The sequence below is a fragment of the Rhodamnia argentea genome, chromosome 5, assembly GCF_020921035.1.
Source record: "Rhodamnia argentea isolate NSW1041297 chromosome 5, ASM2092103v1, whole genome shotgun sequence".
NCBI classification, from domain to species: Eukaryota; Viridiplantae; Streptophyta; class Magnoliopsida; order Myrtales; family Myrtaceae; genus Rhodamnia; species Rhodamnia argentea.
Genome location: NC_063154.1, coordinates 9690743 through 9715740, shown reverse-complemented (window position 1 = coordinate 9715740; position 24998 = coordinate 9690743). Strand labels below are relative to the sequence as shown.

At 43.9% G+C, this 24998-nt stretch overlaps 4 protein-coding genes across 5 annotated transcripts; 3 read left to right on the top strand and 1 right to left on the bottom strand.

Annotated features, from left to right (window-relative positions):
- Window positions 1–22761, top strand: LOC115728202 (protein NRT1/ PTR FAMILY 6.1). The gene is made up of 5 exons (XM_030658537.2): window positions 1–12; window positions 19970–20265; window positions 20455–20672; window positions 20876–21456; window positions 21573–22761. Exons 2-5 carry the CDS (start codon window positions 20007–20009, stop codon window positions 22441–22443), a joined length of 1929 nt encoding a protein of 642 aa, XP_030514397.1. The 5' UTR covers window positions 1–12; window positions 19970–20006; the 3' UTR covers window positions 22444–22761.
- Window positions 2620–6742, top strand: LOC115730162 (transaldolase). The gene is made up of 7 exons (XM_030660758.2): window positions 2620–2940; window positions 3542–3713; window positions 3987–4036; window positions 4661–4961; window positions 5674–5862; window positions 5957–6139; window positions 6330–6742. Exons 1-7 carry the CDS (start codon window positions 2744–2746, stop codon window positions 6573–6575), a joined length of 1338 nt encoding a protein of 445 aa, XP_030516618.1. The 5' UTR covers window positions 2620–2743; the 3' UTR covers window positions 6576–6742.
- On the top strand, window positions 10425–13833 carry LOC115728205 (peptidyl-prolyl cis-trans isomerase FKBP19, chloroplastic). 2 transcript variants are annotated; one of them, XM_048279501.1, is made up of 12 exons: window positions 10425–10476; window positions 10522–10598; window positions 10717–10801; window positions 10901–11035; window positions 11591–11676; window positions 11817–11867; window positions 12189–12269; window positions 12347–12391; window positions 12660–12715; window positions 13164–13239; window positions 13321–13449; window positions 13536–13833. In XM_048279501.1, the coding sequence occupies exons 2-11, from the start codon at window positions 10530–10532 to the stop codon at window positions 13414–13416; spliced, it is 780 nt and encodes a 259-aa protein (XP_048135458.1). In that variant the 5' UTR covers window positions 10425–10476; window positions 10522–10529; the 3' UTR covers window positions 13417–13449; window positions 13536–13833. The 2 variants fall into 2 exon arrangements, with proteins under 2 accessions (XP_048135458.1, XP_030514403.1); XM_030658543.2 differs by lacking the exon at window positions 10425–10476 and having other exon boundaries at window positions 10515–10625.
- Window positions 22762–23576: 815 nt separating the features above from the next.
- LOC115728207 (uncharacterized protein At4g14100-like) lies at window positions 23577–24987 on the bottom strand. The gene is made up of 2 exons (XM_030658544.2): window positions 24421–24987; window positions 23577–23946 (listed from the first exon to the last, which is right to left on the bottom strand). The coding sequence occupies exons 1-2, from the start codon at window positions 24926–24928 to the stop codon at window positions 23798–23800; spliced, it is 657 nt and encodes a 218-aa protein (XP_030514404.1). The 5' UTR covers window positions 24929–24987; the 3' UTR covers window positions 23577–23797.
- Between the last annotated feature and the right edge of the window lie 11 nt (window positions 24988–24998).

Here is a 24998-nt window from a genome sequence, read left to right as displayed (position 1 = left end):
TTTGTGCGCGTCTTAGAAATCGAGTAGCACGGAACATTATTAGAGCGACGATCTTCGCTCCATAAAAAGCTGTTTACGGCCTCTGCCAAATGACCTCTCTCGGGCTTTTCTTTCCAAGATAAACATAGCTTTGTTGAATTGAGAACGTCAACGGATCGTGTTGTACTTCTTCACTCTTGTACTGCTGATATCATATCAATGCGAGAAAAATGGGAGCTCACCGTTGCGATCCCTCAGCAATCCAACTCGGCCCCGAGGGGCGATCTCCGAGCGCTGCGCCGGTGGTGCTGCTTCAGTTGCTGAGTTCAGTTCCTCCCTTAATTTAGGTGCCGTGGCACCTAGTTCCCCTCCAGTTTGGAGTTCCCCTGGTCACTAGTTCGAAATCCCCCGATCACTACTTGATCTTAAAAATCGTGGTGTGCATCACCCCTAGGACAACTCTGGCTTTGTCTTAACCTCATTAAGTAGCGTGGCGGTGACATGCTCGGTCAAAATGAGCAGTAACAATTAACTCAAACCGAACATCGACGCTCATTCCCATCCTTTTACTTATAAAAAGAAAGTAAGGATGACACAGCTTTATCTCACTATTTTTTTTTTTTAAGAAAACGATACAATACTATACCAACAGCAAGAGCAGCCAAGAAAAAAAAAAGCAGGTGAATGATTAAGATTAGCGAAAAGACTTGAGAACATCTCTTGAGGTGCAAAAAGGGTGGAGAACGACGGATGATTAAGCAAACTTTCACTAAGAGGAAAGGACAGGCCAAATTGCTAATCAACCCCACTGACCCTGACCCCGCAACACTTGGCCTTCCTCTCTTTAACTTCTCAAAGACCTACACACACTAATGCTTTCACTATCCCACCTACTCTCTCTCGCTCTCTCCTCAATGCTTCTTTGGTAGGTAGCACGCAGAACAGAACACAGACAACTTGCTGCCTAGGTACGGACAACACTACAAATTGTTGATTCCTGGTCATTAAACAAATCAACGGGACCAAGATCCAAGGTAGAGCAGTACAGCATTTCATACAAAACAGAGCCTACTCTGTTTTTGCACGTTTTGCCTCAGGACTAACTACTAAGTTTGAAATGAGGATTGGAGGACTGGTGGGTGTTGACTAAACCTCTTTTTTTTGTCTAACTTGACCACCAGCTCACTTCACACCCCCCCTAATGAAAAAAAAAAAAAAAAAACCTCCTAACAAAAGAATATACCCAAAAATAATTGTGGGGGTTGAGTGCAAAAAACTTGGGTGCAACTGAAGTTCCCAGCCCATGATGAACCGCATTTCAAAGATCACTCCTTTAGCAATCCGTGGGCTGTGGTCTGGTTTGTGCTGCTATTGGATCCTCTTGCTCTTGCAATCTTTTTCATTGGAAACCTAGGTAGGAGTTTCCTTGAGGATGAATATCTATAGATTCAGTCAACAGATGGTGTTGGGTTTCTCTCCTGTTGGAAAATTGCATCCAATTTTTTTTTTTTTTTGTGGTGAGACACTGATGTTCTGACTTTCTTTTCATCTCACGGATACCCTCAAACTTATATCAATAATCTGAAAATGCCTTCGCCCATATGGCCGTTGAGAATACGGCGTGGCAATGTGTGTGGCCATTGAAAATATGACGTGGCCGCACTCTTGATCGACGTGGCAGCGCACGACACGTCAGATCCATTTCCTTGTCGTAGTTCACAAATTGTAATGTCGGATTTTTAATAGCTATTAACTAATATGAATGGGAATTTTTGGGTCACCTGTACAAATTTAGAAGTATTAGTGAGAGGAATTTTTTTTTAAAGATATTGTTATCCCCAAGAGAATTTTTGGATATTTATTGGGATTATTCCCTTTTATGGGCGAATTTCTATGGTTTTTTTTTTTTTTGGGTATGGTTCTATACAATTTTATTCTACTATATAAGTCATACTATGCGAGTTTCTATGAATTGAGTGAGAACGGTTTCTGTCATTGGCCTTCTATTTCAAATCATCATCCGTCCCGCATTAAATTCCTCTTTGGTCTTCCAAATTCTCTGCCAACTACTCCTCTCCGGCCGGCGATCGCAACATCACCCGAAAAGTCCCTTCTCCTGTCCCCATCCACTCTGCCTAGCCTTGGATGTCACCTCACCTCTTGTTCGATTTCACCCGATGGTTGCATTTGAAGATTCAACCGGCTTCATGATTTGCCAGCGAGGCAAATCTTGTAGATAGCCTAAATTTGTATTCACACGACGCATTTAATATGGCACGTTTACTCTAAAATTTTTCATTAATAGCCCATAAAAATTGGCAAATCCACTTGGGGGATTTTTTATGTTATCGACTTCCGCATGTGACTTGCATGAGTCGATGAATCCGACCCTCCGCCCGGTCCTCGAATTCGGATCTCCACCAACACCCCAAAAAAAAAAAAATAATAATAATAATAAAGTCCCACCAAATGTTCACAAAATGAAAAAATAAAAAAGAGGAAAAATTGTTACGGATCCCTCTCGCCACCTGCCCGTTGGGTCAACCGAAAGGTGGCGCGTCTCTTCTCCGTCCTCCTCCGCCTGTGGCGTATAAAAATGAGACGGCAGGGTCACGTTGACAAAGCCCCACTCTCTCTCTCTCTCACCTACCCCTATCTTCCTTCGTCTTCGCTTTCTCCCTCCGCTCTGCGTCATCGTTCGTATCACGACACGAGAAGCTGAAAAACACCTCTCTCCCTCCCTCCCTCCCTCTCTCTCTCTGCTATGGCTACGATCTCGAAGCTCTCGAGCCCCACCCCTTGCTCTTCGCTGCGGCCCTCCGTCGGCCACCCCCGGTCGTCGCGGCCTCTCTGCTTCCTCGAGCTCCAGTCCCGGACCGCCTTCCTGTCCCGGGTCGCCGCCGCCTCCTCCTCCGCCGGGCTTTCCGTGGGAAGCAACCGTCGCTCCCGGAGCTCGTTGGTGTGAGTTTCTCTCTCGCTCGTGGCGTGTCCGCGTGAAATTTCGTGCCTCTGTGTTCTCTCTGCTCGTGATCCGGAGCTTGCTCTGATGGTTCCCGATCGTTTGATTCGTTTTCCCCTCCATTTCTGCTGTCGGTGGTGCTTCTCTGTGCGCTGATTGGATGTGTGTTTTTTTTTGCTGGAGTGACCGATCTCGTCAACTTCGACGTGGATCTCGGCATCCCTATCTTTGTTGTGGCTAATGCGGGCTACTTTGCTTCCTGGTTTTCTTGAGCAAGTTTTTCACTTTGTTTTTTTTTTTTTTTTTTTTTTGACGACCACGTATCGGTGATAGGACTCTCTTTGCACGGTTGATAGAGTCTTCGAGGGACTAATATTAGTGTGGAGTATGTATGCAACTTTCGTTAGATGTCCTCAAGTTTCGATGTTGTACTATTAGGATCCTCTGATTGCCTTACGGTGGGTCTATGATTTCTGCATTTCGAATTGAAACTCTCAGTGCCACTGGAATTAGATTGGAATTGCATGAACTGATCAGTCGCTCTTTGCATCTTATTCCTCATTTGCTTTGGCCGGGAATATATTCTCCTATTTCTTGTCGCAGGGTCACGTGCTCTCAGAACGTTGCAAATGGCAGTGTAGTCGAGAGAACTGCGCTGCATGATTTGTATGAGCGAGAAGGCCAGAGCCCCTGGTATGACAACCTCTGCAGACCTGTGACGGACCTAATTCCTCTGATCGCCAGTGGCGTGAGAGGGGTGACGAGCAACCCTGCGGTAATTGGAGCAATTCTCATTCTTTGACTGTGCTCTTGCTTGTATAGGGAGAATTAGGGGAAGAACTCCTGTGTTTGTGCTTGTTTATGGCCTTCATCGTGCAGAAATTCTCCCTCCTTACAAGTGTTGATTAATTTGGATAACAAGTTAAGGAGAATGAAACCGTGAAAGGTTGATGACGGTAGCAGGGTTTTCTTGAAGCTCCATCAGTATTTTGGTTACTCTCTTATAATTGTTTATCCATGCTGACAACATATGAAAATTAATTTGCAGATTTTCCAGAAAGCTATATCATCTTCAAATGCTTATAATGACCAGTTCAGGTAATGAACTCTTCCCTGTTGAAACTGTTACTGAAGGGTAAATAAACATGAGGGGTCATGTGGGAGATGCTCAAAGCCTATAATTTTAAGAAAGCTAACAAAAAGCTTCAAATGCTGAGGATATTGTTATTTTGAATGGTTGTTCTAAATGGAGATTCTTCACCGTTTTAACTGTCACTAAGGGTAAATAAACATGAAGAGTCATGTGGGAGTTGCTCAAAACCTGTCATTTTTGCAAGCTAACAAAAAGCTTCAAAAGCTGAGGCTATTGTTATCTCGAATGGTTGTTCTAAATGGAGATTGTGGTTCACTTTAAATTACGAGACAATGGAGTCTGGAAATTGAGATGTCATTTTAGTTATCTTGCATTGAGATAAATATATGTCAGATGTGGACCTGCTTCATTGTCTTAAGAAAATCCTGCTCAAATATGTAGGTGGACCTCTGTTCCTTAATTTGGTGATCGTTATGGGATGTTTTCAGAACCATTGACTGTACCTAGTATTAGCTCCCTTTTAAGGAGGAGAGTGACCTGGTCTTGGATCGTCTTGATTCTTGTATGTAATTCTGCCAAACTATTTCCGACGATCTTGTTGTTTTATGTTTATATGCTTAATTCTGCAGAGAGCTTGTGCAATCAGGAAAAGACATTGAAAGTGCATATTGGGAGCTTGTGGTGAAGGACATTCAAGATGCATGCAAGCTTTTTGAGCCAATATACGATCAAACTGATGGTGGCGATGGCTATGTCTCTGTTGAAGTTTCCCCTAGACTGGCAGATGATACTGAAGGGACTGTTGAGGCAGCAAAATGGCTTCATAAAGTGGTTAATCGCCCTAATGTTTACATCAAGATCCCTGCCACAGCACCTTGCATTCCCTCAATAAAGCAAGTCATCTCCAATGGGATCAGTGTCAATGTGACTGTAAGTCGTTCTGTTCATTGCATCTGTGTCAATTATGGTACTTAAATCTGTAGGCCAGTGCGTCATATGTAAGGCCAAACGATTTTATCTTGGATAGTTGTCCTAAGTTCCATGGATGCTGTGCTATAAGGATTCTAACTAATTGGGCTGTTTACGTAATATAGGACCCAAAGTATAATGAAGAACAGTTGGGCAACGGAGCTCTCGAAACCTGAGAGCCTATGTTCTCTTGTATTGGTTTGGAAGTAGAAGCATGTGGGTACTAATTGTGCTGGTCCTGAGTATATAATGACCAGAGTTCTCACGAAACAACCAAAGTGTTGCATTCTGGTGGATGGTGGATGCCTAACCTTGACCAACCCTTTCCCTTTTTCTGATGATACACATACTTTGGTGGATGCTTCATCAAATTCATTAGTGTGCGCTCACATTTTTTTTTTTTTTTGCTATTAAAATGTTGGCCCTTGACACCTATCTGAACGAGTTCTCTTTCTGCTTTGTGCTTTACATGTATTGACACTTTGATGTTGGGTATTACAGCACTTAGAATAAGCTATGTAAAATAACAAGGGAAAAATTGCCTTCAAGTAAAAACCTTGCAGACTGCATCCTAATGTTGCTGTATTCAACGTGGCAAGTGCCTTCCATGAGGTATTAAGAACACATTCCATCCCATGTACTAATGAAGTACCCTTTTTTTTACCATGTGCAGTTGATATTTTCATTGGCTAGATATGAAGCTGTCATGGATGCATACTTGGATGGCCTTGAAGCATCTGGGTTAGCTGATCTCTCCAGGGTTACAAGTGTTGCTTCCTTCTTTGTCAGTCGTGTGGACACCCTCATTGACAAGATGCTCGAGAAGATTGGAACACCTGAGGCCCTTGATCTTCGAGGGAAGGTACATGACTACAACCATTGATAAATTCTCAGGACATGCAACTAAGTCATGTTTGCAATGATATGCTCATGTTGTGATGCATTCATCATTGCAGGCTGCAGTGGCCCAGGCAGCTCTAGCTTACAAGCTTTACCAGAAGAAATTTTCTGGTCCAAGATGGGAGGCTCTTGTAAAGAAAGGTGCAAAGAAACAGAGGCTTCTTTGGGCGTCCACTAGTGTAAAGAACCCAGCATATCCGGACACCCTATATGTTGCTCCTCTCATTGGACCAGACACTGTCAGTTGCTTCTTCCCCCTCTTTTGTTTTGCACTCCGTAGGATACATTAAGTAATGTTGCACTCTTTTGGATCATAAATTAGTATATAAAAGAATTTCACGACTTCACCTCAAAATTGTTGTATGATCATTGAGCAGTGTTCTAGTTTTTACTCTTGTATAATGTTCGTATTGTGTACCATCTCAATAGGTTTCTACCATGCCCGACCAAGCTCTCCAAGCATTTGTTGACCACGGCATTGTATCCAGGACAATTGATTCTAATGTTTCCGAAGCTGAAGGTATTTACAGTGCTCTTGAGAAATTGGGAATCGACTGGAGCTACGTTGGGACTCAGCTTGAAATTGAAGGAGTGGATTCCTTCAAGAAGAGTTTTGACAGCCTTCTTGATACCCTGCAAGAAAAGGCAAATTCTCTCAACCTGGTTAGCCTGTAATCTTTATTGTTCCTGTACTTGCTGCCAGTGTGGCTCAATAAAAGCTTAGTGAATGAAGTACTCCAGCAGTAAATTTGGTAGATGAGTGTCTTTCAATTACAATATTGTATTTCAAGTGGTTTATATTGCGCTGTGGTTAAAGAAAGTCTTTCTAGATCTTGTTCAAAGGCCCTCTGGTTTTTGTCTTGTATGTTGTGAGAAGATTGCCGAGCACCATGATAGAGCTTTGCTCCTCGGTCGAGTTTTACAGTCCGTTGATTGGCTTGTTACATGGACTAGACATTGTCTTCCTTTGTGAGACAGGTTTCAAGAATTTTCATAGTCAAAAGTCCGATTCTTTCCTCACGCTGCCTAGAACTGTAAAAACATTGACAGAAAATGAATGGCTGAGGGTGACAAAACTTTCTGCCATACTGTTGTCAGGCAGTTCAAGACCTTATTGAGAAGCATAGGCAGCTCAAGGATGAAAGGAGGACCAAAATCTTGGGAGCTATTGTGGCTAAGGGAGGGATTTCAAACAGTGACGGCGGCGATGTCACTTGACTGATGCTGTCACTATGAGATGTCCTTACCTTACTCGATTGATTTCCATTTTTCCTCATGTTCGTTGCATTCGAGTCTTTACCACGTCTCGCAGTGCTATAGAAGGATTGTCTGAATTTGAGAGAACTGGAGACAGAACACTCGTCTGTTACATAGGAGTGAACGGTTCCAAGTTCCTTATAGGTTCCACCTGGAACCTAGAATCTATCCGTCGGAATATGTTCTTCATTTTTTGGAACCCGGAACCTATTCGTTACACCTTGGAACCTAGAACCTACCGTGTCATAGGTTCTAGAGTTGGTTCCAGGATATCCGAGAGCTTATCAATTTTTTTTTTTTTTTCATTTTTAGTTAAGCAAAATGAGAGTGAACGCTACAACATCTAAAAAAAAAATAAAGATGAGTGATTTTAGGTTATGTACAAGTTATATTTAGAACCCGAAACCAATCTATTGGAACACGTTTATTATTTTTTGGAACCCGAAACCTAAAAATTGTTTGGCTCCAACTTATGCACTCATTATCGGATGCCATAGAACATTGTATGATTGTGTAAAAATATATACCAAGAAAAATATAAAAATTTATTTCAGAATCTAGGGTTTAGGTTTCGGGTTCTAGGTAGTGGAACCCGGAATCTACCCGTTGGAACAGGTTCTTCAATTTTTGAAACCCGAAATCTACCCCGCATACCTTGAAACCTAGAACCAGAGCGGATCCTATAGGTTCCGGTTTTAGATTCTCGGTTCTACTCTGGAACCATGCTCACCCCTATTGTTACATGGCTAAGTGCTGATGAGCTTCTTCTGGTTTTGGTTGTTGTCTTCTAGATCGCCATTCCTCTCACCTTGACCCACATGGACGTTCATTTGGTTCGAGATTAGTGAGGCACAAGAGCTATTCGGTCACTGATATAACTGCAAGGAACTGCGATCGGGTAATGTCATGTCCTGTTTACTTGGCCTAGTTATTGCAAGTGCGGTATCCACCTAAGTTGGAGGGTATATAGGACAGGTTGTATAACAACCCCTGTTCGAAGTCCGTACGATATGGCATCTGGCTTGGGATTATGGTGCGGCTTGTCAGATCGTCATGTTTAGCACATCAAGTTTAGGTTCGAGTTTCGCATGGAATATGGGTAAAGTCATGACGATTGAGCGCCAGTTGTTCAATTCACGAGCACGGAGGAACCCCCGTTAGCCACTGTTGTCAGGCCATCGCTGGGAACCTCACACAAGCGGCCGTGCACTTCATCGGCTACGAAAGCCTCATTGTGGACCCTCTCATCTCTCTCTATCTGCCACTGGCTGTTGGGTAGGGGTGTCAATAGTTTAGTTCGGTTTAGTTTTTTCAAAAACTAAACTGAACCGAACCATTAAGATGAAAAGCTTGAACCGAACCGAACCCGCCTTGAACCGAATATGAACCGAACCAAATTAGCAATTCGGTTCGGTTCGGTTTGGTTCGGTTTTCGGTTTTTCTTTTTTGATTTTTGGTTTTAATTTTCCCCTTCTTTTTTTTCGCACAACCGATTTGCTGGCCCATTACCACCGCCCCCAAAATTCAGAGCCCCCACGGCCTCGGGCTTGGTTCAAAGCAAAGGAAACCACTCCACCGGTTACGCCCCAACACGCCTCCCCACGGTGTCCATAGCCTCACCGAACGCGAGCGACGACCAAGACAGCGGGCGGTTGAAGTTCAAGTCTTGGAGCCACCCGTTGAGGCACTCGAGCTCTCGCAATCGCTCACCCTCCTCCCTCGGCGTAGAGAGGCACACCACGCAGTCGGGCACCCCGAAGCCCCTCGTAGATGAAGGCAAAGGCGTCGCAAGCCCTCGCGGCCCCGACCCACCCTTGCGGTGGCCGGCAAGGGCCTGAGCGACAGCCGTGAGCCCTCTCCTCGCGAGATCCGGCCGCTTGACGGAACGATGATTGGGAGGTTTCATGAGAGAAATTGAAGTCACGGGTGGGTCCTTTCTTGGTGATGGAATTGGAAGAAGCTCGCGGTTCACTGTTCAATGTTCCCGTCTTAGCCCGCTTTGAACTAATTGCGTTGACCGCCATAGTTGTTGTTAGCGAGATTGAACAAGCTCGTTAGGATTGATTTTGAATTTTAGCCTACTGAAAAAGTCTTGATTTATTGGCGACGGCGGCGGCGTCGTGGTGGAGGCGGCGAGGAAACGAGGGCGATGGGTAGGATGGGGTTGGGGACGATGGCGGTGGTGGCATTGGTCGTGGTGGCACGGGTGGCCGTGGGTAGGAGTGTGAGGAGCAGGAGGAGGAGGAGGTGGAGGTTTTTGGTGTGTTGAGGTAGCTCGAGGCTTGCGAAGCGCCGATGGGGAGGCTGAATTAAAAGAAAAAAAAAAGATTTTCGGTTCGATTCGGTTAACCGAACCAAACCAAAATAAACCGAACCAAAAGAAATAAATGGTTATATTTCAATTAACTCAACCAAAACTGAACCGAACCAAAAATGCACAAATTTTTGGTTCGGTTCGATTCGGTTAATAGTTCAGGTCGGTTTTTTGGTTAGTTTTGACACCCCTACTGTTGGGACCGGTTGAGCCTCCCTCAATGCCTCGACCTTGCTATCCGAGTTTCATGACCTTAGACTCGAGGCCGCCTGCCTGAGCGAACCCATATATGGGGTTGCTTGAGGCTGGGCGGCAATCTCAGCCTTGGCCACAACATCCGTGGTTATCGTCCCTTTGTCTTTGTCATTGTGTATAGAGGGTGGATCCTGGGAGCGGGCGATGATCAAGCAAACGGCGGGGACAATGACGGCTGTGAGGAGGCAATGGTGACATGGTCTGTGCAGCGATAGAGGAACAATGCGGTTGTTTTGCATATGCTTATTTAGCGCGTAGCAAGTTCCCAAGAGTGAACAAATATTGGGTGCACCCGAATCATGTAGTCTATTTCGTAAGAAGAATTTATTAACGTAACAGTTTTCGAACGATTACGGGAGTTGAGCTACGAAATTTTTGAAAGAATGTATCTCACAATAATTTTTAATTATTTATTATTTATTTTATTATGATTCAGATCAAGTCGTTAATCTTGCCACGGATCAAGGACTCGTGTTACCTAATCATTGCTCTTTAACAAAATTTGGTAGGTCCCACGTGGAGCCCACCTGACGCAACGAGGGCACGAAAGTTAAAGCTCTCGTACCCACCCAACCCCCGGGGCGAAACTAGAAATTTTCCATTAAAGTTGACGAGGAAATAAGAATCATCAAAGGAAATGTCCAGAAAGCCCTCCCCTTTTTTGTTTTCTTGGAGACAAGGTCCGGAAAGCTGAGGCCATTATCTTCCCGCGAAACACAAGTCTTTCCTTCTCTCTCTCTCTCTCTCTCTCTATCTCTCTGGACGTTGCCTGGCAAAGGGAGGAAGCGTCTCTCCGTGCGTTAATGGCGTCCATTTCAGCCATCGGACCGCTGCCAAAGTCCGCGCCGCCATCTCCAAGACCTTCCGCGACGGTGCTTCCCCTCTTTCTACTGTAAATGGTTTCGTTCTTTTTAGCCCTTTTTTTCCATTTTCAGAAAAAAAGCTGAACCGTCAACGCATTTCCCCCTATCGCCTTTTGAACCTGTGCAGAGACGAAACGGACCCGCGAGGTCTCATTCTCCACGGCAAGCGCGGACGAATCTCCATCCTCGGCTGTCTCTGTCCTCTGGTTCCGGTCAGTATCGAATTGGCTCTTATTCTCTGCTCCGCTCCATTACGAGCTAGCATTGACTTTTGTTGTGTTAGCTTAGCTCAATCTTTGTCTTTGCAATAGAGCCATACTGCAGTGGAAGAGCGCGCGAGTTTCGGCGGCGGGAGGTTCTGGTTCCATCGACCGCGGGGACGCTAATTGGCGTCTTGTGGAGCGTTTGTGGCGATCGAGTCGCTCTCGCTTCCGAATTCGCCGACAGTAAATTTTATCCCCTTTCCTCTCTCTCTCTCTCTCTCAATGTCGTTTCACTGCTTCTGCGTTTCCATCCAAATTGGAAGAGGCTTTTGTGTGAGATTGCCGACGTTTGTCGAGACATTGCTCCACCACGTGATGTGAAATGGAGATTAATAAGGTCGTGATTTGAACTTTTTTGCCTGAGTGAGGGCCGGTCCTGTTGGATGATGCTGTTGGCTTTTGGTTGAATGCTCTTTTTTCTGTTTGAGGAGTGTCTGGCCCGTCGGGTTCTGTAATCCTGGTGCAAGTCTGTGCGTTGATATGATACATTTGCTGATGTCATGGCATCTTCACGAGCTTGGCGCATGGTTTTCTGCTTTCCATGTTAGTGTTGATTGACCTGCCTGCTAACTGGTTTTGCTTCACGTATCCTGACATTTGTTCTCAACTTCCATCATCAAGAGCTAATGTATAAATGTCTTATGAGACTGCTTATGCCTGCTTCAGGTGTTTTAAGTACTTGACATTCAAGGTGGTTACGAGTCTTATTCTAGTTTCTTTTTTGCTGTATGGTCACAGTGCCGGCACTTAGAGGGAAGGATTATGGCAAGACAAAAATGCGATATCCAGACTACACAGAAACAGATTCAGGTCTTCAGTACAAGGTCATTGATACGCCAATGTTATAGTCAAAACCCTTTTTTGTTCCATCTAGAAGCACTTGTTCTGTAATCGTTTAGCTTAATTCATTGCTTAAAGGAATACTTCATTCATTTATCTTAATTCCTTGCTTAAAGGACTGCAGGACTTGAGAGTTGGAGATGGTCCCACCCCCAAAGCGGGGGAGATTGTAGTGGTGAGTGATGATCCTTTACTTATGTTGTTTTAATTTCATCATAGCTCGTGTTGCACTCATTTTATTTCTAGTTGATAGAAGGGGTTGTCTGCAACTGGGATAAGCTTTTATTTCTTTATCTGGAGACTATAATATTTCTTACAGAATGAATGACAAAGTTTCGTACATTTGATACTTTTCAATCTCGAGGTGTGAAATCAATCTAGAAGAAACAATGAGTGAACATAATGGCCTTCTTATCGATATGATTGTATGATATCATTGCAGGATTGCTTGATTTTTAATGTCAATGATGTCAGTGACAGATTGAATAAATCACAGGTTGACTGGGATGGTTATACTATTGGATACTATGGCCGCATATTTGAAGCTCGTAACAAGACAAAAGGCGGTTCCTTTGAGGTATATAGTCTTCTTTTTTATGCTCTCCATCACTCGGTCATTGACTTAAAGCACTATCCCTTGTTCCTCTAATGCAGGGAAATGATAAGGACTTCTTCAAATTCAAGATAGGATCTCAAGAGGTTAGTTACGGTTCCCTTTTAACGGCTATGGTAGATAACGTGGAATCAAAAAGTATATTTTACTCCCTTATCAAATAGCATTTTGCGTGATCTAGGATAATGTCGAGCTATCCTCTGTATCATTCATGCATGTCCCTGGTTTTACAAATATTAAAATGTACTTGTATATGTTAATCTATCCCAACTTTGCAATTCTTTTTGAAGTGCCTTCTGTTTGATACTTGAAGTAAGTTAGATAGAAAAGCATACTTACCGTTCACATTTTCAGGTAATACCAGCATTTGAAGAAGCTGTTGCTGGCATGGCCCTTGGGGGTGTTAGAAGGTGCTGCATCTGTATTCCCTTTGTTCCTGTTCAAGTGTATTGAGTAGTGTATCTGTATCTTGGCTATATTCTCGTTGGGTTGATGATCCAAATGCTTGTTAGTTATGCATGCCTGTAACGCGTCATGATTGATGCCAACAAGAGAGGACAAAAAAATCTAAAAGAAGTCTTTGCCAAAGGTAATGGCAGCTTAAGTTCTTATATTCTCTAAATGGCTGGGTTCTTTGACAATGAGCACAATGCTCAAAGTATTTTATGGTTTCCTCTAAAGTTTCAGTCAGCGTACTATGATGCAGTTCTATATTGTTTACTTAATAAAATTCTGACTGAAGATCCTCTCCTTCGTATCCTATTTAATTACCTTTAAAGGGAAACAATGGCCAGAGTCAGGCTTCTACTGTTTCTACTGGTTACATTCAAATTCACATCTTTATTCACAGCAATGCAGGATCATAGTGCCGCCAGAACTGGGATATCCAGAGAATGACTTCAACAAAAGCGGCCCAAAGCCCACTACCTTTTCGGTAACATTAATGTCCTTCCCGATTACATCTAGATGGTTAGCCTACCAACTTGACGAAATTTAAAAGCAACTTATTTATCAGGGTCAGCGAGCTCTGGACTTTGTCCTGAGAAACCAAGGGCTGATAGACAAGACACTTCTTTTTGATATTGAGCTTCTTAAAATCATCCAGAGCTGATCAACTGAAACATGTCTTCAGTTGACGCATGAGGTTAGTCTTTGTTTTACAGTGTACCTTCCTGGCTAAGGTGAAAAGTTCTTCGCTCGCAGAGTAATTGAACCAGGTACTTAATCCAGGCAACAGGAAGCAACAAGTGATGGAGAGGGCATTTTCCTATGGCCTAGAGTGCATTATCTAGTTCAGCGCCCGCCCAACAATATTGAAGTCATCTCTATCAAGCGAAGGGAAATTGAGGAAGTCACCTAATCAATTTTTTTTTTATCAATCTTGGAGAGGCTCTTTTGTTCTGTAAGGTGCATTGTAGAAAGTATGAATTCCTTATCTATCTGCCCAAATTAGCTGCTATGTATCCTGTCTCTATTTTCCGGTAGCTAAGTGCGACTGCTTAGCTAAGTTCTATTATGTTACAGAGAAGCATGACCAGAAGCTTCTTCAAGCACAAAATGACTCATTTCACTGCTGTTTATTAGAAAAATTGAAATATTTCGAAAATCTGGAATTATAAGGAATAGCAAATCTAATACTAGAAGACAATAGGATTGCGAGATTCGCCCTAGGTGCCCTCTGTCACATTAGTTGGACCACTAGGAATGACATCCTCTTTCGCAACAAGCAACTATTCCCCCCGGCAATGCTCTTCCACCTTACTAAACTCGTCAAGGATAAAGTTACATCTTTGGGGCATATTCGAGATCATTCCCGTAACAGACGCATCCAAAATAACTGGGGTCTCTCGGCCACTATTTTTTATGAACCTTCTTAGCAATGTTCTTGCTGCACAAGTCGCACCACCACTGATTTGCTGCTGTTCAGAACACACCAGGGTCCTACGCAGATGGATGCTCAAATACAGATGCTCTCTAATCTGCTGCTACAATTGTTGCCCCCTTATCACATAACATGTCTACTACTACAGATACTGCTACTTCACCAACCTTCCTCCTCTGCTCTTGCCTTATCAACTTTGACGTAGCTATGGTTCTCCTCCTGTCTGGTCGCGTGCTGCACTCACCCTTCTCGCGCTCCTACAACAATCTGCTGCTGGCTCTCCCTTCCGGAGTTACTTTGTGGACCTCTTTTGCTGTTGGTGACTTGCTGACGCTACCCTATGCTTTGGCTTTGTTGCCCCCTCCGTTATTCAGCTTTTGTTTAGTGCTGGTTGAGGCTGGACGCCTTTCTTCTTTGTTTCCATTTAGCTTTGCTCTTTGTGTTCTAGTCTCTAGGTCCCTTGCTCGCCCTTGTTCGGTTGTATCTTGCGGCCGGTTCACCGTTGAACTCCCTATGTCACTTGATGTGCCATATTGAGTTCATGGTTTTTGTGTCCGGTTTCCTTGTACCTAACTTTTTGGAAGATCAATACATACTTACCTTACCCAAAAAAAAAAAAAATACTAGAAGACAATAAACAACCGTAGGACTATGCTGTCCTTGCGTGTTGTTACGGCAAGGGCGATCCACCGACCAGTGTCCCGGCCTCCCCAAGCATGTCATTTTTATGTCATCTAATCATGTTAATGGAAATGATGTGTAATGTCGAGCTTGGACACAATGTTGGCATCAAAATGACACTTGTAGATGACTCAATATTTGTTCACATGTCAATTGAATTTTTTTTTTTTTTGCCATCACGTGATTGACACGTGGAGAAAACTTTTTATTTCCGACTAATATGGAAGAAAGTTTCTGATAATCATCACACCGATATGAAAGAAAGTTTTTTGTACATTCTCTTTGAATAATCATCAAACCCATATGGAGGAAAATACCCTTCCAACGTTCTCTGCCAACATGTATTTACAACAAATATTACATTATCTTCCAGGATGTAACTGCACAAGGAGGTACAAAGTAAAATTTACGTGCAAATTTCATAGTTGGCCACTGCACCCAACAAGGCTAGACCTACTCTCGCATATGTTCAAGGGGAAAATTATCAAAAAAATTTTAAATCTACAATAATTATGCTTATTCAATCCTAAATCATTTTTTTTTGTCAATTGAGTCCTAAATCTTTTTGTATTTGCATCAATTAAGTCCATCCGGTCAATTTTGGCAGGTCAACCCCGACGTGGACGCCGATCGGGGTTTATGTGGCATTGTCGGCGTTGACTTGATAATTTTTAATAATATTTTATAATTTTATATTTTTCTTTTTTCTTCTTCTCCTTCTTCCTCTAGCCAATCGCCAATCATCAATAGATTGGCGACTGGCCAAGGACAAGGACAAGGACAAGGCTAGCCTTGCCGCCATGGCGAGGTTGAGCCTAGTCGTCGTTGGGTGAGGGTGAGCCTCACCATGTCTAGGCCGGGCCAAACTCGCCCTTGCCGGTGGCCGACAAGGTCCTCGCCTCTAGCCGGTCGCCGATCCGTTATAGAAGGAAAAAAAAAGATTAAATAAATAAATAATTCGAGCGTCCATGTTAATGCCAGCTAGGCAAAGTTGATCGAATAGATTGAATTGACGCAAATAAAAAGGTTTAGGACTTAATTAGCAAAAAAATAAATATATGACTAAATTGCCACAATTACAATAGGTCTATGCCTTTTTTGATAATTTTTTCCACCAAATAACAGTCAATTAACACACTGTAAGAAAGGTCCAAAGCAACATAGGTAAAACTAGAAAAGGAAAAAAAAAATTAAGTTCAAAAAGAAATCAGAAGAAGGCAATGTTTCAAATTGATAATTGAAAAATGCATAAAAAAGCAAGTGGTTGGGTTAGGCAGTGCCCGTGACATTTTATAAGATCATTACTAACTATTAAGCCAAGTCTTCAAATCTTTTCAAGTTCCATTTGTCTTTCCAATTAAGTATGTCCATGCTTAGTACTAGATAAAAAAATCAAACTAAGCATGAGAAGGAGTGATAAAATATTTAAATATTAAATCACGTCTTAATATAATAATTCAAAAATATTTATAATAATTGACAATGGTCTCACACAAAATCTAACGATGACGACCGGCAACCACTACACTGCCCAACCATAGCCAGCCGCTTAAGAGGGCAAGCAAGGATCCCTCGACCCTTGGAGCCATTGACGTTGGTGGGCAGTGGCAGTGGTAGTGGCACAGCCATTGCCCAGCTACCTTCCCTCTTTTTTTATTTTTCTTTTTTTATGAAAAAATAAATCATACTATAAATCAAATATAACCCAAGCGATCTGGGAATAACATAATACTACTAATAGTCATTATTAATCAGCAAAACAGTCTTTTAAGTACACATTAATTGGAACGAAAAATTCTATTTCTTTGTTTTTAAAAGAAAATCGATGTTAAACCGCCAAATTTAGAAAATTCATACACGTCGATAACCTAGTCACGTCCAATGATGATACCGAACTGCACACGACTTAATATTATGTACTTTAAATTGTATGGAATTATGAATGTTGTCCCTAAACTTGAATTAATGGAATGACGACATCGAATATTTTCATTCAATTCAGCGACCGAATTAAACATGTACCAAAATTTCGGCGGCCACATTGGACAAATAAAAAATTCAGGAATGATATCGTGCATTGTGTTAAAATTCAGGAATCGCTTTGCACATTTGCCGGGGCTAAGGTTGAGGGACTACTTGTATCGAGGAACATTTGTGTCATAAATCATTATCCCATTTTTTTTTCCCGATGGAAACCCACAATTCTTTCCCCCCTTTTTTTTTTGGGCAAGAGTGGAAAAAGGCAAAAACAAAAATTTGCTGCCTGAACTGGGTCCCACCCTTTGGTGGGGGGTGGGTGGTGGGGTCCGGAGTAAGGAACTTTTCGGTCGTGCCATAACATGATTAAGGATCACGCAATCTCAAAAAGAGCGTAAAAGATTCCTGATTATATCCTATGCTTGCACAGTGGTTTTCGGTCCAATTTTTTTTTCTTTATTTTCTTTTTTAAATTCACCATCCTCGCATCATTATAAAAAAAAAAGGTAAAATAAAAGTTAGTACTTTGTCACGTGGATTTCTGTGGAAGTGATGCTAGAATCACGTGAGGTGTTCCCAAGGAAGTCTCTTTTTTATTCAATCATATATTTCCAATTTGGATTGTCCTTAAAGTTTAGTACAATCCACACAAGCCCTTTCTTTAATTTCAGCTTTTTCAGCCACCCTGCCCGTAAGCTGCCTGTGCACAATCTGACCAGAACATATGTTATTTTCCATCTCGTTTGTGTGTAAGATGATGTCTTGCAGATAGCTAATGAGAAAAGAAACTCCAATCACGACTCGTACCGACCCAACTGCGTTGGACATATTCCTATAGTGTTTCGGGGTCATGTATGATGAAAGCCCGACCCGACCATTGACGACCTGGCATGTCTTGTTACAGAAGAACCACAAGTAACTAATAAGGTTTCTCAATTCATGACATAGAAGGGAAATCTCTTGTTTGCCAAAGGTTGTCCAATCCTCTCCACATGTTCTTCCTGTCTCTTTCTGCATTCAACGCAAGAAAGAGGCAAAGAACGAGAAGGAATTGGCAATTCAAGGAGGTCGATTCAATATTGACCGACACATTCTACCCCTCTTTACTAAGTAAGATGATGAAGCCAGGCTCCCAACGACTCTGTCTCTTCTCCAAGTAATTATCTAATAGTCCATATGATCTTCAAGAGAGCAATAAATACATTATTAGATCACCAACCGCGAGTACCATACTTATCGAAATTGTACTTTGGACTTGCAATGCCTAATCGAAACGCGAAGGGGAAAAAAAAAACCCCAAATTTTAAATAGTAATGGTATAAATAACGCTTCTGCTCTTTTCTAATTTCCCGTCTCGCCATGCGAATTGCTTCCCGCTAAGTGCAAAGATGCATTGCGTTGATGGGGGAAATGGGATTCGCATAAAAGCTAGAAAAAAATGGCAAGACGAGGCAATGCGTGACGCACATCAATCGTTTTTGACACTTATCATATCTTTCAATAATACGTACGCCGCAAAATAAAAATAAAAATAAAAATAAAAAGAAAAAAAAATCCTCTAAAAGGGAATAGCACAATCGTCACTTCTGAGCTCATCAAACTTTAGCAACCACATCTACATCAATTCTGAAGAATTAAATGATTTTTGGGTCCTTGAGGGCATTCATTGATCAACTAATGCAGCATCAAAAGCCACCCAGAAGATCCTCCCTCGAGTAAATTCTCTGCCTCCTCAGTGGTTGTGCAGTTTGAGGACATACGCTTTATCGTTCTCGAGGGAGTCCACTGCATGCGCCAGTTCTTGATGTAACGATTGTTTGCAAATTGATAGAACCTATGCAAAACTTAAAAGTAAAATGACAAACTTGACGGTTTTCGATGATAATATCGACTAATAATGGCAATTTGATTATGCAAAAATTATTAAAAAAAGAAATAAATCTTAAACCTATTATTAGATCAATGTTAATTTTGTCATAAACATTTTAATTTATCAATTCAGTTCATAGCTCAACGATTTGACAATGTAGTTCTTTTGGCTAATTTTAACTTACAATGGATGTCATGGATGAATTTTGCCTTTCTTTATTATAAAATTTTCTAAGATTTTTTGTTAATCCTTTATTTATTTTCCTTTTTTTTCTATTATAAAAAGAAAAAAGGCAAAAATAAAAATGAATTACATAATAAAAATTCAGATTTTTTTAAAATTAGCAAAAAAAAAAAAAATTCCACGTCAAAGCCGGGCACCTCCGTAGAATGGTCAATCCCCACATGAGGGATTCTAGAAATATTGAGCGGAAGACATGCATCCTAAGGTCGCCATCCTCATCTCTATTTTCTTTCGCGCAAAGCAACGAGAAATCAGAGTTCGATGGTGGTGGTGGTTGGGCCAATCACCTGCATAACCTCTAATAAATGCCCATTTCTATCTGGAGTGGGACGGTCCGATCCACCATTAATTATCTGCCACCTTGCGCCTTCTCTACTGTGATACTGATGATGTATTGATGCCTTCCCTTCTAACCAGGGATGATCAATTTTCCAATGCACATTCATTCTAAATCAACAGCACAAGAGAGAAACAACGTAAACGAATGAACATCAGTCGGTTGTATGACAAGCTTTTCTCGGACAAAGACAGCAAGCATCGACCTCGACGATGGCGGACGCAGCCTCCAAGACCGGTGGCAGCCATTAATGCGCCCGCCCCGGTCACGGTCTATACCGGTTCCATGCTTCTTTCTCTGTGCGGCAATCAATGCAGGCTCCTTCAAACCTCAATGGGTCACCGTGTGCAGAGTTAGCTGGTTCTCCTTTAATTGTCAGTCTCTCTGCTATTTACTTCTGGAAGGGGGAAAAAATGGGTCTCTGTACTTGCCATCTGTCCCGACTAGCCCTTTAAAAGGCTCGAAGCTGGGAGTACAATAGTCAAATGGCTGGGCATTGCACTTGCTCTTGTGCACTGGTTAGAATGGAATGTTTAGTTCATCTTCCCCAATTACAAGGGCGTGTGAATCTGTTCTTGCAACTGAAATTTTGTGCTCTTTCTCTCTCTTCTTTTCAGTTGTAGTTGTCGACCACGCTAGTCCTGATGAGGTAAATCTCTTCATTTGGTCAAGAGGGTAGTTGCTCTTCTTTTGTTGTTCGGGAAGTTTCGGATGACGGCTACCGGGGAGATAAAGTCGCTGGAGGGTCTCCCAGGGAGCCAGGCTAGGATGAGTGTGAGCACAGGTGCGGACGGGAACTCCGAGTCGGTTAGGAGGAAGAAGCTGGGCCACTTCTTCATCGAGTCTGATGACAGGAGGACGGCTTTCGGGCGGGGTTACACCGGCGGCACTACCCCTGTCAATATCCGCGGGAAGCCGATCGCCGACCTGTCGAAGACGGGCGGCTGGATCGCGGCCTTCTTCATTTTCGGTGAGCGAAATGAATGTTTTTGAAAGGAGAAAGCGATGACCGGCGAATCGGACATCATGGAGATTCGCTGGTGATCGATACTCTAAGCCAGTGAGGAATTAAATACTGTCTAGACAGAATTGCTCTGGTTATTTGTCCTCGTTGCAAACTTTGTAAGAGCTTAACTGTTCTCTCTCTCTCTCTCTGCAGGAAATGAGATGGCAGAGAGAATGGCATACTTTGGCCTCTCGGTGAACATGGTGGCTTTCATGTTCTACGTTATGCACAAACCCTTTTCCAGTTCATCGAACGCGGTTAACAATTTCCTCGGGATATCGCAAGCCTCCTCCGTCCTAGGAGGTTTCCTAGCCGATGCATACCTAGGCCGATACTGGACAATAGCAATTTTCACCACGATTTATCTTGCGGTGAGATTCGTGAAACGGCCTAAAATCTCGGTCCAGATGTAGTTGTCCTAAATCGATTCAAATTGCTAATCTTGTCGCGAGATCAAATTTCTTGGTGCCCTCTTTAGTTAGGCACGTCGGTGTGAATTTCTGAGTTTCCTTGCCACGACCTGCATCAGGATTCTGATGATTGTCTTCCTTTGGCGCAAAATATTTGTCTGCAGGGCTTGACTGGAATCACCTTATGTGCAACCATGGGCATATTCATGCCGGACCAAGAGCGGTGCGATGAGCTCTCGCTCCTGTTAGGAAACTGCGAGCCCGCCAAACCCTGGCAGATGCTTTACCTATACACCGTCCTCTACATAACCGGGCTCGGCGCCGCCGGAATCAGGCCGTGCGTCTCTTCTTTCGGGGCTGATCAGTTTGACGAGAGAAGCGAAAATTACAAGTCCCACTTGGATAGGTTCTTCAACTTCTTTTTTCTCTCTGTCACGGTTGGTGCGATCGTGGCCTTCACTTTGGTCGTTTATATTCAGAAGGAACGCGGGTGGGGCTTGGCCTTCGGTTCTCTGGCCATTGCCATGGGAATATCGAACACGGTGTTCTTCCTGGGCACGCCTCTGTACCGGCACAGGTTGCCAGGAGGCAGTCCCTTGACGCGGGTCGCCCAAGTTCTGGTCGCCGCTTTCCGGAAGAGGAAAGCCGAATTCTCGAGCAGCGAATTCGTAGGCCTCTATGAAGTTCTCGGGAAACAATCCACCATAAAGGGTAGTGGAAAGATTGCCCACACAGATGATTTTAGGTAGAAACGTTCTGCCGCTTTCTTCCTTGGACAAGCCGACACCTCTTACCGATTTACATCTTCAGGACGCGACCATCGATGTGTGCTCGATAAATAACGTGTTCATCCCCTCGCAGGTGCTTGGACAAGGCGGCTCTGCAGCTGAAGGAGGATGGTCCAGCTCCTAGTCCATGGAGGCTCTGCACTGTGACCCAAGTTGAGGAAGTGAAGATCCTCATCAAGCTCATCCCAATCCCAGCCTGCACAATCATGCTCAGCTTGGTCTTGACCGAATACCTGACCCTCTCCGTCCAGCAGGCCTACACGATGAACACCCACATGGGTCATCTCAAGCTCCCCGTGACGTGCATGCCTGTCTTCCCGGGCCTCAGCATATTCCTCATACTCTCTCTGTACTATTCCCTGTTCGTCCCTCTGTGCAGACGAGTCACGGGCCATCCGCACGGCGTTTCTCAGCTCCAGAGGGTAGGGATCGGGCTGGCGGTCTCGATCCTGTCCGTGGCGTGGGCAGGGCTTTTCGAGAGGTTCAGGAGGAATTATGCCATCGAGCACGGGTATGTGGCTAGCTTCCTGAGCTCGATGCCAAACCTGAGTGCGTACTGGCTGTTGATTCAGTACTGCCTGATTGGGATAGCCGAAGTGTTCTGCATTGTGGGGTTGTTGGAGTTTCTATACGAGGAAGCACCAGATGCAATGAAAAGCATAGGGACTGCTTATGCCGCTCTGGCTGGTGGATTAGGTTGCTTCGCAGCCTCTATACTGAACAACATCGTGAAATCAGTCACAGGTAACGAGAAGGAAAGGCGGCCGTCGTGGCTTTCCCAAAACATCAACACCGGGAAATTCGATTACTTTTACTGGCTGCTCACGGTTTTGAGCTTGATCAATTTCGGCGTCTTCTTGTACTTGGCGCGGAGGTATAAGTACAGGGCAGGGCACAAAGCCGAGACGAGGGAACCGGTTAAGATACAAACCGAGAAACACTAGATGGGACAGGAAGATGATGCTGTAGACCCAAAGCGATACAAGCTTCGCGACGACGCAGCAGATGCATTGATTGGTGGCTGCATTATATCTATAATTTACCATTTTTAGGGTTTGAGTTTCTCTTTGTTCTGTTCATTCTAGTGTAGATCATTGGGGTATTAGGTGACAAGAGGTTTTATCATCCGCGGATCCATTGCAAGTACCACATACACGAATTTTCCTCACAAGGTTAAGCCTGTGTTAGGAATCCTATATGAGTTGTAACGTCGCAAAATGTAAAACAAAGATTTCATATTCTACAAGAAATGTTGTGGTGTCGATTTACGGAGCAAATATTATGATGAGATTCAAGTTAGGGCATAAGTCGAGAAGAAAGAGCAGATACAAGAGTCAAGTTCGACGGAACCATGTTCAATGTCGATCTGAGGTTCATCCACCCCAACTTCGACTCGATATGTGGAATGATTGGTCTCGAGCTGAGATGTGCTGGGGTTACTTCGATCGGAGTAAGAATAAGACCATCTCGATCCACTTGAACTAACAGTGAGAATAGGTTACCAAATCTATTTAGCTTGTGTGAGAGGAGCAAGCTATCGCAAGACACACAGATTACTCCTAGAGCTGCTGAGAGTTTCATCACTATATGGCCGAGTTTGAAACAGATTAACACGCTTAAAAATGCCTTCCCAATGGCTTCTTTATCAGATTTGCCTCGGATCGGTTTAGATCCACGAGTATCGCTCCGTGCCATCAGCATATCAATGCAAGAGCATCTCCTGTGACATTTTTCAAAACTCAGTGTTCTTTCACATTACTCCTGCAACCTACTTATTCTCGATCCGTCCCACCAAAACCAACGGCTCATCATTCGCCACTTATGCTGCGCAGAGAGGTGGTGAATAGCCTCACAGCCTGTGTGAACAGAGAGGACGGAAGCATCCACAAGCCCTCGAAGCAGCTCAATGGGGATGCCCCATTTTCGTTCCCAAAGTCCCCACTCTTTGAATGACTGGGGTCCAACTCCATCTATGTTGTTCAGGACCAATCGGTTCCAGGGTGGGTGGTTCCATCGGACATCAGACTAATTCTCAGTTCTTTTGGACACCCCTGGTCCACGCCAACAAGACTCAACTCTCAAAGGACCGCACCATTGGATGTGTTGTTCTTCCGGTTGTTTTATTGCTCAGGTTGTGATATTTAAAGTCAGTTTTCGCATCAGACTTAACAAGAACTCCAGCAGATGACACAGTGTCACATAACTAAAACTACTGATGGCCGTGAATTGATCATCAGCCTTAGTGAAACAGCTGGAGAGTACTGTGGGGAGGGATCAAAACAGAAACTTTTGCACGTTTCAGAGACTAGCAGAAGCAGAACCTCCTCCTCTCGGCGCCACTTCATCTTCTTCCACTTCTTTCTGGTCGAAGCAGTAAGCAGGGGCTTGCCACTTGGCGTCTTCAAGTGCAGCTCCGACTTCGAATGTCATCACGTGAGCTTCTCTCCCTTCAATCAACAACATACAAATCCCAAGCGAGTTAACACTAACCCAGCTACAGATGCACATACTCAAAAGAGTCAAGACCAAGAATCAGAAACTGAGAGCAGAATTGAATTCAGGAAGCAACTCACAGGCCCTGATGTTCACCAAGAAAAGAAACAAGCAGCTCACTTGTCCTCCCTCATTTTCTTCTCCACTCAAAATCAGCTTGTCTATCTCATTGACAAGTTCTTTTAAAATACTAAAATTGACAGAGTCGTGAATAAATTATATGATTTGACCCAGATGGAACTCGAAATCATGTGGGTTGATTAGCTTAGAGTTTTCTAATCTTGCTTATAATTTGTGGAATTCTTTCTGTAAAGATCAAAATGAAGTTGGATTATTAGAATGTGTAAACTAATCCGCCGCCCACTCATTTAGGAACTAGCACACACCCAAATTCTCAGTCAAAAGCCTCCGAGTCACTCAGAGCTCACCAGTGTAGAAACGCCAGTGGACGGGCCTCTTGGTCTCGACATCCTCGTAATACCGGATGAAATCCGCCTTCTCCCACCCGTCGCAGAGGAACCCGTCCACGTGGCGCCGACCCAGATAGCTACCCCCCTCGAGCCAGCCGGGGCGGAGGATCCCGACCTCGAGCTGGGCGGTGCGGCAGCTTGGGGAGTCGCCGTCGAGGGTGTAGAAGAAGGAGGTGCCGTTGTTCCACTCGAGGTCGTAGAGGAGGGAGGCGGAGAGCTGGTCGCGGACGATGTTGAAGTTGCGGCCGTTGGGCCAGTCGTACCAGAGGTCGATCAGCTGGAGCGAGCCCGTGGAGTTCATGAACAGCACCGAGTGGAATTGGTGCGGCCACGGCGTCGGGGTCGGGTCGGATTCGCCCGTCCGGGATCTGGCTGCGGTCGGTGGCTCGCCGGCGACGGCGAGGAGGAGAAGGAGGAGGAGGAGGAGGGACAGAGTGGAGATGGAGAATAGGAATGAGGATGGCATTTTTCTTCCGGGTGGGTGTGGGACTGTGGAATGTGACTCGAGATGGACTCTTGGCCATGGCTTTTTGCTT